Source organism: Ceratotherium simum, chromosome 9 (genome assembly GCF_057802395.1).
Source record: "Ceratotherium simum simum isolate JZ-2026a chromosome 9, ASM5780239v1, whole genome shotgun sequence".
NCBI classification, from domain to species: domain Eukaryota; kingdom Metazoa; phylum Chordata; class Mammalia; order Perissodactyla; family Rhinocerotidae; genus Ceratotherium; species Ceratotherium simum.
In genome coordinates, this window is record NC_141908.1 from 50,789,355 (window position 1) to 50,801,860 (window position 12,506).

At 33.7% G+C, this 12,506-nt stretch overlaps 1 protein-coding gene across 1 annotated transcript in view; it reads right to left on the bottom strand.

Annotated features, from left to right (window-relative positions):
• TLK1 (tousled like kinase 1) overlaps window positions 1–12,506 on the bottom strand; it is a 156,121-nt gene that overhangs the window by 25,736 nt on the left and 117,879 nt on the right. The window contains exon 12 of the mRNA XM_004428200.3: window positions 5,584–5,650. Within this exon, the coding sequence (XP_004428257.1) occupies window positions 5,584–5,650 (67 nt within the window). The remainder of the gene's footprint in view (window positions 1–5,583; window positions 5,651–12,506) is intronic.

The following is a 12,506-nucleotide window of genomic DNA, read 5'->3' on the forward strand; positions in this document are numbered from 1 at the left end:
AATGGGAAGCAGTAGTAAGGACAAATGTCAAGTTTAGAATTCCAACACTCTTCTTGGCACATTTCTTGCTCACACATGCCAAGAAGTCAGGAACCTCATGACATTCTTCATGGGCTTAATGGTGATTTTTTCTAGTAGAGTGCATTTTCACTAGACTTCCACTGAAAACTACTGCCTACACAAGTAGCATCTTGTGTTATGTTCTAGAGAAACAATGTACAGTGTGGTTGGCTTTAATTGAGAGAAGAATCCCCAAAAGATTTCTTCTAGTCATGGCTTTGATTATAAAGGTGAACACACAAATTTAGAGATTAAGCCCTCTAGTATTCAACTGTTCATTATTTTCATATTCTTATTCAAACCTAAAGTGACAAGAAATGTCACATATGCAAACTTATTCTCTGTGGTCATACTAAGGATTTGATAAATCAGATGACAATGGTATTCTAGAAAGAAAGACCAAAGGAGATATCAAACTTGAAGAATATTTGGGGGTCAATTCACCTAAAACCAACGCCCTGTATTCTCCACTGTTCAAAAGGCTTGCAGACAATCCATTGTCTTCCATTTCAACTAGTTGCATGGTCCACTGTGAAGGAGTGAGAAAAGAGCTGTGTGCTTGTTCTTGACCTGTAAAGATTTCATCATGGAAGATTAAAACTGATGCTGCTGCTGCCTGTTACGGGTTGTTTCTCTTTGCAGGTGCCAATATCGGTCAGAGAACAGGATTTCAGTGGCAGAGTTGTTGCTATACTGTTATCTCTTCAGAACGGAGGCACAAGGAGAGATGAATGCCACATCGCAAGGAGCAAAGGAGAAAGAGAGAAAGAAATGGTGTCAGGTGGCATGTTGGATGCGATTTTTGTTTTAGTAGAGATTGAGATGACTGCAAATTGCTTAGCTGATTCCTTCGGTCTGCAAAGATACATTTGTGTTGGTGCTGATGATTCTTGACTAATCCTGCTTCAATTACAAATTGGTTATGTTCTTCCAAAAAACATTGGCACTTATATTCAAGGTTTATAAATCTCTCTCTCTCTCTCTCACAGGCCCCCCCCCGACACATATATTAAAGCCAATCCCTACTACACTATTTAAGATTCCATACTAAGATGTCAAATCGCCTATAGGCATTCTCCCCAACTAAACAAATATTTAAAATCTAGAAGACAACAAAACTTAAAGACTAGAAAATAAAGAGAAACATATATCCACATGCTGTTCACGTCACAAACTTGAGTAACAGCAATGGCGAGATATAGTTATTGGTCCTAATAATTTTCAAAATTCTTATTTCCTCATTATTTTGGGGTATTATGATTGGCAACCTCTATCTTTTAAATAATATTATGACTACAGAGAGAATCTATTACAAAGAAGATGGCTTTTCAGGGATTTTTTAAAGTTATTTGTATTAATTTAGTAGCAATCCTTGGAAAGCACACTCACGTAGTTTTCTTCAATTCTAGAATAATGGTCTGAACTATAAAAATAACAATCTAGCAGAACTCAAATCACAAAGAAAGTTGCTTTCCCATAACTAGAACTTATCAAAGACTGGTATCAAAACAGGATCAAATATAAAAGCTAACCAGTATATGGTTTGTAGTTTCCTTAAATCCACAGATTCCACATGTAGCACAGGTACATAAAATGGGATAGTTAGTAGCTTTGCCTCAAGGGAACAACTTTTTAAAGATAGGAAATTACTCCCATTGTGACTATAAACTTTAAATAAGTGATAATTGGGGAAGTTTGTACATAATTACTAGCTTTTTTTAAAAACAGTTTCAGGAATAATGTGTATGGTCTCCACATATTTTCTTACATAGTTCTTTTCTGTTCTATTCTGTTAAATCCTTAAGTTATATAAAAGTTAAAATTATATTGGAGAGTATTTACACTTTTTACAAAAAATGTGCTTTTTCTGTTGAGCTTTAAAAATAAACTTAAAGAGCAATATACTAGGCTAATAATAAATATTTTAGCTGATACAACAGTCACTAAAAGAATACCCAAGGAAAATATGTGAGAGAAAGAGAGTATGTGTGTGAGAAAAACGTTATTAACTGCTCTCCTTTATCTGCAATGAAAATGAAATAGCATGTTTCTGAAAAAAGGAGAGCAAACACCCCCACTACTTGAAGAGAGATGCAAAGAAAGCTACAAGTAATTAATTCTTCTAAATACAAAGAATCTACTTCCTATTCATCTACAACAAAAGAATTATAGGAATAAAGCAGATGGGTACTGCCATTGAAATAAGAGTGAGAAAAGGTTCAAGTTTTGGCTTTGCCAGCTCCTAGCTGTATTAATTTAGACAAAGCATATACAGATCTTGGCATTCAAAAAGTTAATATTAACGTTCACTCTAGAATGGTTAAAACTTCAAAGTCTATAAAATGTAATATTATGTAATTCCCATTATTTGAATCATGCCTGTATCAGGCAGAGTGTGGAAATAAATCACTTAGTGAATGAGTGAGCAATGATTTCATAAAGTGATAATAACTAACACAATAAAAATTAAAGAATTGATATATTAAAAAAAAAAGGTGATGCTGCACAGTGATTTTCCTAATCTCAGAAGACAACCAGTAAGTCCCACAGTAAGTTTACATTTACTATTTGGTGGTAACCAGAAATATCTACCTATTTTAGCCGTGGACTGACTTCTTTTGGAGGTTTCTGCTTAACTCTCATTTGTTAGTCTATCAGATTAACAGCTTTGGATTTATTATGTTTCTAACCTTACAGTACAGCCAAGAATATGAACTGAACTTTATGATTTATTCAATGGTAAACATACTTTTTCATTTTTCAGTTTACCTATTCAGTTATTATGATTATCTTTATGAAATACAATGTACGTCATAAATTATTCATTTCAAGAAAAAGTAAATAGGCCTTCTGGTCTCATATGTCCAAAGGGCGTGGGCACCCTCAATGAAGGAAGTTTTCTCCTTCAGTGCCGACAAATTTAATCTAATAATTCTGCTTAACTTTAGTAAGAGTTTTTATGAAAGGGAGAGTGAGAGCGAGAGTCACCCTTGCTAATGCACGAGTATGCTGGGCTCCAAATCTAAACTCCAAGCTGACACACCACAGGTTAATTCCTGTGCAGGTTACATGGACACCAAATATTCACAGATCAGATCCAGCCTATTGTAGAAGCTATACAGTTACAAAGTTGGGGTACAGTTCATGTCAGCTTAATAAACCCAGGAGCATAGGGAACTGATAAGACAGAGGTGATAACATCTTTTCTGTTAACTCAAGCTCGTTCTCTATGTGTTAAAAGTGTCCAATTTACCTCTTTTTTAGAACACAGCATGACCTGTGTTCTAAAAACCTACTAAAACCTGTGTTTTAATAACCTATTTTCCAACTGTGCTTTAGAATGCCAAATAACATATTTTTAAAACGTGTAACAATGCATATTATTTTTAATTGTACAACCCCAAAATTAATACCCAGGGGTAAGCAGGCAACTGCTATTTATTTGTGCTCTAAGGTGACACTATTTTACTCAATTTTGTTCTCCATATGTACTAGCAACTTTCTGTATAATGCATTCATTCTTCTCACCCAAAATAGTCTCTCAGAAGAAAATGTGAGATTTCAAGACATGAGAGTACGTTTCAGCATTATTAGTTCACCCACTCTCCCAAAATATTCCATGATGGAGGTCAAAGAAAAGTAATGTTGTAAATTGGCTAAGAAGAAGATAAAAGTTAGAATTCTAAAACCGCTCAGTAAATTTGATAAAAGCTGAAAGACATTAAACAGGAAAAAGATTATGGAGGGGACAATTATTAGAAAGAATGAGTAAATACAAAAAAATGGAGACGTCAAACACTGGGCAAGAGGATAACATGGAGGTTAGAAGAGAAGGTGTAGTATTCTAGAACAGCTTACAACTGTTTATATGAGATCTAGACATTTAAGTATACCTCATTTAAAAAACAGAAGTGTTTCAGAGAAACCAAATCTTTTCAAAGTACCAGGAAAGCTTTAAAATCAACCAATCACCAACCAACCAAAAATAAATCCTCCTCTGAAGTCTTTTAAAAAGTGAAGCATTTTTTTGTAATACAAATAGCCGATTCCTGATTTATCTGCTTTGTAATTTCAGATTTTATGTACCAGGTTTTCATAAAATAAGACACACATGTAAAATATCTCATCGTTAGAAAGAGTAATTTAAAATTTACTAGACTGCTTTAAAATTTAAAGACTGCTTAGAAAATAATTGATAAATCTTTATATGGGACATCAAGCATAGGTCTCTATGAATTCATTATCAAAATAGCTTATATGGGCACATAAATACTTGTACTCACTCTATACTACAAAATCCCCTCTTCCCTTTTATAGACCCATTACAACTCCATCTGTTACAGAGAACAGACTGAAGTTGTCTACTGTATCTCAAAGAGTAGGAGAAAAGTCAATTACAATAGAACGGAACAGAAGAACTTAAAAAAAAATCAGAATAAATCATTTTAGAATTACCATTCAAGTAGTTTAGCTTGAAACTTTTCTGAGCAGGGACATAGATATGTCCCTGTAAGAACACTAATGCAAATTACAGATACGGTATAGCTATAAAATATTTATAATTTTTCTCTGTTCCCTGTAATTAAATGGCAGGGGTCTGAAGCATGTTGACAGCATTCCAAAACCAAAATATTATATACAGAGTGATTGTATCTTCCACCAGAATGGGTTTCTCTGTTCTACCTCACCCTACCCTAGGGAGACAACTTCATAGATACTATCCTCAATTAGTTCACTAACTCAATTTTAGCTATTATTCAGCCTATTAAAATTTTTAAGTAATCTGACAAGCAGAAAGCAGAATAAAAAACTGGGTCAAAGAAAAAGAACTTTACATCTGTTAATAACTCCATTTTGAGGGGTAAAATCTATTATTATTTCTTTGAAATAGTTTGAACTAAAAACATGAACTGTAAAAAAATAAACTATAATTTCAGAGTTTACAAACAAGTACAAAGCTATACATTATAAAAATTCACTATAATAACATATAGCAACATATTTCTAAATTACATCACTTTATACTATTACTGATGATTAGGCTCCTCTAAATTTGCCAGTGTGCTTATTTTAATTGAAACATTTAATCAAGCATTCAACAGCTTAAAAGTTAAGCCAAAGAAACAAGTCTGTTATTAATTTATAATTATTTCAATGTATTATGAAATGGACACAAACAATACGGCATTTTACATTTCATCTTAAAAACGAAGCATTTTTTACAAAAAGGTAGTATTTAAATAGAGTAATCTTAAGACCCTGGAGGTCTGGCCAGGAATCATTCCTTCACTACAGGGACATGGTATTATCAGCATCTCAATGTCTATAAGTTGCCACAAGGTAAAGGAATGTTATTTTAATATACTCCACATAAAAATGCAAACTTTAATGCCCCTCTTTTTTCGTCTAAAATTTTTAAATTGGGTGCTTTCTCTCAAGTTTTGACTTCTTCAATAAGAGACTCATAACAACTCTCCACAACCTCTGGCAACAAACTAAAAATCCAGCATATGCTTCACATACCTTTTTGAGATGTCCTAGTCTAAGTTTGAAAATTTCTTCCTGTTCGTGATATTCTGCCAAAGTCAACCTGTCAAAAATGAAATTATAATTCTAGATATTAAGATGAGTACTTATTATTTCTTATTAACAACCAGCAAAATAAGATAAATTAATCAAATGGAAATACTAAATGCTGACAACTTTCAGCCACAAAGTCAAACGTCCTTTAAGATATTCTTCAAAATACGATTAATTCTTATAGATGGAACAATTAACTAATTCATAAATTCAACAACTATTTAATGAGTACAACGACCAAGTGATGTTCTAGAATTTAGATCCCAAGGATACAACGAAAAAAACAGTTTCTCCTTATATTTTAGTTTGAGCTTACACTCTACAGTGGGGGTAAGGAGGTAGAAAGGAAACAATTTGACAAAGAAATAACCCAAATAACAGTAAGTCTTATGAAGAAAACAAAAAAGGGTGGTGTGATAGTGACTAACTGTATTACACCAGTTTCCACTAGGTGTTAGGGAGGTGGTCTTGATCTAAACATCAAAAAGACAACAAGAGGATGTGGGGGAGTCTGCTCTGGACACAGGTTTCAGCAAGTGCAAAGACGCTAAGATGGAAACAGGCTGGCATGAAAAAAGAGGAAAAAATGCAAACATCAGACCACAGTCAAAGAGGCTATGAGCCGTAGGAGAGGCAAGCAGGGGCCAGCTTACACAGGGACTGGGAAACCAAGGAAAGAATGTGATTTTATTCTGAGTACTGGGAAATCACCACAAAGGGAGTCAGTGCAGCTTGGGCACTGGTTAAAAAAAAAGAAAGAAAAAAAACTAAGACATTTTTCCCTTCTCTGCTTCCATGTGTTAGAGATAAAGGAATGTTAAAATCAGTCAAAGCACCGAATTCTAAATAAATATAAACAAATACAAGACATTAATTAAATCTGGAAAGTACTTTCTGGTTATTTTATTATTAACTTCAAATATTCTTTTATAACTTTGAAAAATAACTAGTTTAATATATGTAGAACCATAACAAGACATATCCTAAAAAAATGATTGTTTTCTGCTTTAAAGTGAAAGCAAGAAGAAAAAAACCACTCCACAACAAAACAACTTCCATTTCATAGCCTAAATACTGAAAGAATTGCTTTTATCATCATATTCAAGCCCTTGTTTGTTTACTTACGTTTACTTGGGCTATCTAGTTAAGCTCCTAACCCAAGTATGATTATTTATGTTTGGTTCAGGTCCCTCAGCAACATTTAGTATAAATGCTATTTCCCTTTGGCTAGATGCTAACTAAATTTACTAATTCTAAAGAAAGGGTATTCAAAGGAAACAAATGAAAATCTCCAAGATATTCAGTTAGTATTCCACTAGAAAGATCTAAGGGTGAAAAAGTAAACATTTAAAATTAAATCTCTCTACCCAGTCTTAGGTTACCACGGGATTTTATTATACTGAATATAGCAATAGTGGATAGTTGCAGCACTTGCTTAAAGTAAATTTAGAGAATGAAATGTTGCAGTGTGAATGCAGACAGAGAGAAAGGGGCGGAAGAGGGAAAGGTGATAGTAAAAGAAAATGAGGTTTGGAAACTACAACTGATAATATCTCAACTAACCCAGTAAAGAAAAGCTGTAGGAATTTTAGCAATAGCTTCTGGATAGGCATATATGCCACTGATGGAAGTTTAATTACCTGTATAACAGTATCACAATTTCCTATTCTTCAAGTATGGTTTTAAGCCCACTGTAGACCAGGATGGGCTCAGAACTAATTTTTTAAAATATGTAAATATTTTGTTTGTTTGTTTCTATTCAGGAATAAAATAAAATTCTATACTTTGGTTTTTACTGAGTTACAAAGCATAGATAAAATTTAATATTCATATATTAAAACGAGTATGACTTGAGTTTCCTAAAATTTCTGAGACTGTATTCTACTGAGAAGCTTGTCCATCATGCAAATTTGCAAAGCTCCTACACATGCAGATGGCTGGGAATTTCTGCAATTTGGAGGGAAGGATATTTTGTTATCTTGAGTTGGTAGTAGTTTTCAATAGCTACTATTCTTGTAAGTTAATAATAAATTAATGTCGATTGGCTTCTTGATTTAGTTTGTTGAATGTTGTTTGGTTAATCTTATAGCATGATGTAATGCATATTTCCTATTTAATGGCATACACTTCCAACTGTTAATATGCTTGTTGTGGTTCAAATATAAATCATCCACATCCCTACAGCTACAGCAAATGCACACAAATACTCCTCCCCAATTTACTTAGTACAGTGATACTTCATTGATTTCAACAGCTTTGACCTCAGAGTATTATTTCATAGATGTAATCCTGATATTAAACACACACAGTTCTCACTAAAGATTAATGGTAACTTTCAGCAGCAGCAGAACTTTGCTGTTTACTTACTGCATTTTGATTACTACTACAACAACTACTATTGAGCTTCAAATGAATAATAAAATATATATATTTACTAATTTCTATCTGCTTGGTTTTGAAGCATTAATAAGCAAATTTTACAGACAGTACTAAATACTAGGCTATTGCCTTTCTAGCGCAGTGATTCTTACCATTTTACAATCATGGATACCTGAAAATAATCTAAAGGAATTTATAAACACTCTGCAGAAAATTTGACATATATCTCATTTTGGGGTTCACAGATCTCAGTTTAAGAAGTCCTGTATCAGGCTCTTGTTTCACCAAATAGAATCCAAAACCCAAAACAGCTAAAGAGACATTTCTTACATTTCTCTGAATTCCCCTATCAGAAAGTACCTGACATATATTACTTTTTAGATATCTCTGTTGTCTATTTCCATTAATGAAAAACGTTTTTGGATAACATGTAAAATGTATTTAGATAAAATGTATTTAGATAAAATGAATTGGGGACACTTCTTTAAAGAAACAGGACTTTATTGCATAGAATGAAAAGAGCTAAGCGGGGATAACGTTAATTTTAATGGCTTTTAATTGCCACATCAATTATTTTTATGATGTGTTTTTAAGATGCTCAAAAAACATCCAACCTCTTAAGTAAGTTAGTTGCTTAAGTTACTTGGCAAATTTTTTTTTTTTTTTAATTTTTATTTTTTGTGAGGAAGACCAGCCCTGAGCTAACATCCGATGCCAATCCTCCTCTTTTTGCTGAGGAAGATTGGCCCTGGGCTAACATCCATGCCCATCTTCCTCTACTTTTCTTCCTCTACTTTATATGGAACGCCGCCACAGCATGGCTGGACAAGCAGTGCGTTGGTCCGGGCCCGGGACCTGAACCTGCAAACCCCGGGCCGCCAAAGCAGAGCGTGGCACTTACCTACTGTGCCACCGGGCCGGCCCTTGGCAAATCTTTTATTCACAGATAGTGAAAAGATAAAGTCCAATCCCTCCCTATATGAACTATATTTGCTATTATAGACTGAATTATTAATATATTATTATGTGCAAATATACAAGCATGCTCAAGCTCCTAAATAAAGCTGTTCAGTTGGTTTATATTAAACTTGATTTAAATCTTTCAAACATTGTAATTACAGATTCAATTTCTTTAATAGTTATAGAACTATTTGGATTTTGTTTCTTCTAGTGTCAATTTTGTTAAGTTATATTTTTCTAGAAATTTATCCATTTCACAAAAATTTCAAATTTAAGCCATTTGTAATATTTTGTTTTCCTTTAAATATCTGTAGATTCTGTAGTAATATTCCTTTTTTCCTGTGTGATAACGGTTGTCTTCTCTTTGTTTCAATTTTATTAGTCCCCTCACCCCCCCAAAAACACATATCTTTCTTTTGGATTGGCTGATTCTCTGTATCATGTTTGTTTCTTATATCATTAATTTCTGCTCTTATCTTTCCCTTCTTCTTTCTTTGGTTAATTCTGCTGCTCATCATCTAACTTACTGAAATAGATGCTTAGTTTATAAAGTTTTAGTTTTTCTTATTTTCCTATGGCCATAAATTTCCCTCTACACCGTTTCAGATTTATCTCACCAATTTTGCTATGTAGCACTTTCACTATCATGCATCTAAAAATATTTCTCATTTCCATTGAGACTTTTTCACTAGCTTTGTTGTTACTGATTTCTAGTTTAATTCCATTGCAGTCAGAGAACGTATTCTGTATGATTCCAATCCTTTACAAGTTTCACCCATGAGTTCTACCCAACATTTAAGGAAGAAACAATGCCAGTCTTATCAAACTCTTTCAGTCCTTTGAAATTTGTTGAGACTTGCTTTATGATCTAATATGGTCAAGTTTTATAAAAGTTCATGCTTAAAAAGAACATATATTCTGCAGATGTTAGGGGGTGTTCTACATATGTTCATTACATCAAGTTTGTCAATTCCACTGAAATTTTCTATATCCATACTGTGTGTTCTGTTTTGTATTGTTTTATCTACATGTTCTATTACTAAGAAATGTGTTGAAACCTCCCATTATGATCTGTGGATCTCTCTATATTTCCTTAAAGTACTGTCAATTTTTTAATTTATCTTGAAGCCATGTTATTATGTGCATACAAATTTAGAATTATTATATGTTCCTGGTGATTTGAACCTTTTATAGTTATGAAATAACCACTTTATTTCTTATAATTTTTTGTCTTAAAATTTTACTGTGTCTGATATAATACAGCTTTCCTTTCGTTGGTATTTGTCTGGAATACTATTCTTTTTAACTTTTATTTCCAATATATCTTTTTCTCCTTTGGCTGCTTTTGAGAATTTTTTCTCTTTGCCTTGATTTTTTGAAATTTCATTATGATATGTGTGAGTACTTCTTTTTATTCATCCTACTTGGAATTCTCTGGCCTTCATGAATCTGTAGATTGATCTTGTTCATCTGTTTTAAAATATTTTCAGTTACCTAACCTTCAAATAATGCTTCTGCTCCATTGAAGACTGTTTTTCTACACTGTCAGCTGACTTGTCAATAGGAATAATTTCAGTCAGAAGATGGTAAAATAATGTCTTAAAATAATTACCAACCTAAAATTCCAAAACCAGTAAAAAATATTTCAATAATAACAGCAAAATAAAGTTACTTTCAGACTGACAAAAACTGAAAAATGTCACTACCAACAGACCCACACTAAAAGAAAATTTCTAAAGGGTATTCTTAGGCAGAAAGATCTTACTAGATATAAAAATCAGAGATGTAGGAATAAATGAAGAGCAAAAAAATGATAAATACACAGGAAATTTAGATGAACACTGACTATACAAGACAATAATGTCTTTAGGGTAGATGTGTGTGTGCGTGTGTGTGTGTGTGTATGCGCGCGTGTATAAACACAAACGTGCTTCTCAATAGAGAAAAAGAATCAAACAAAATCTGAGCAATCCAATAAAAGATAAGAGAAAAAGAAAAGGGGGCAGAGATTAGGCAGGATACATAGAAAGCACAAAGAAAGACCAGATTTAAGCCCCAATAAATAAGTAAACACATTAAATAAAAACAGATTAAATGCTCTAATGAAAGATTTTTCACACAGGATTTTGTGTGTGTGTGTGTGTGTGTGTGTGTGTGTGTGTGTGTGAGGAAGATTAGCCCTGAGTTAACATCCGACGCCAATGCTCCTCTTTTTGCTGAGGAAGACCGGCCCTGGGCTAACATCTGTGCCCATTTTCCTCTACTTTATATGGGACGCTGCCACAGCATGGCGTGACAAGTGGTGTGTCAGTGCGCACTCAGGATCAAACCTGTGAACCTTGGGCCACCAAAGTGGAGCACGCGCACTTAACCGCTATGCCACTGAGCTGGCCCCTAGACGAGATTTTTTAAAAAACCAATTATGCATTTGTCAAAATATATATGTTTTGTACATGTAAAATACTAAAAGTGTAACTTAATGTACACTATAAACTTTGGGTGATAATGATGTCTCAGTGCAGGTTCATCAGTTGTAACAAATGTACCGTTCTGTGCAGGATGTTGATAGTCCGGGAGGTTGTGCCTGTGTGGGGACAGGGGGTATGCGGGAATTCACTGTACTTTCTGCTCAATTTTGCTGTGAACTAAAACTGCCCTAAAAATAAATTTTATTAATTACAAAAAAGTCAATTATGTCATTTACAAGAGACAAGTAATCCACTAAATAATAAATTTATGCTATAAAATATAATCTTGAGTTAAAAATCAAAGCTTTGATGAGACAAAATAGTGACCTCTAAAACTTCACTAATATAAAATATATAGTAAAATATTACTGTTTACTTTGCAATCATCCTCTGTAAAACACGAAATATACAGATAAAATGAAAACTTAATTTAAAATATAATTAACATGAAGTCAAAATCTTGATTAAAATGTATTAATAGGGCTGGCCCCGGGCCTTAGCGGTTAAGTGCGCAAGCTCCGCTACTGGCAACCCGGGTTTGGATCCCGGGCGCGCACCGACGCACCGCTTGTATGGCCATGCTGAGGCTGCGTCCCACATACAGCAACTAGAAGGATGTGCAACTATGACATACAACTATCTACTGGGGCTTCAGGGAGAAAAAGGTAAAAAAAAAGGAGGAGGATTGGCCATAGATGTTAGCTCAGGGCCAGTCTTCCTTAGCAAAAAGGAGGATTGGCGTGGATGTTAGCTCAGGGCTGATCTTCCTCACCAAAAAAAAAAAAAAAAAAAAGTATTAATGATGTACAATTAATGCAAGGATCATTTAGACATCATCTCTAAATAATATTAGCTATGCAAACTATTTGCTGTGAATAATAAAAGCCTTTGTGACTAAAATTAGAAATTACTACCAAAAAACTTGACTATTGCTGATAGTTAAAAATTAGTTAAGAGCCAGGAACCATGCAAGTACTTTACATGCGTTACCTCATCATCATCTCAACACTATGATGTAGTTACTTTCACAAGTGTGGAAATGGAGGCTCAAGGAAGTAA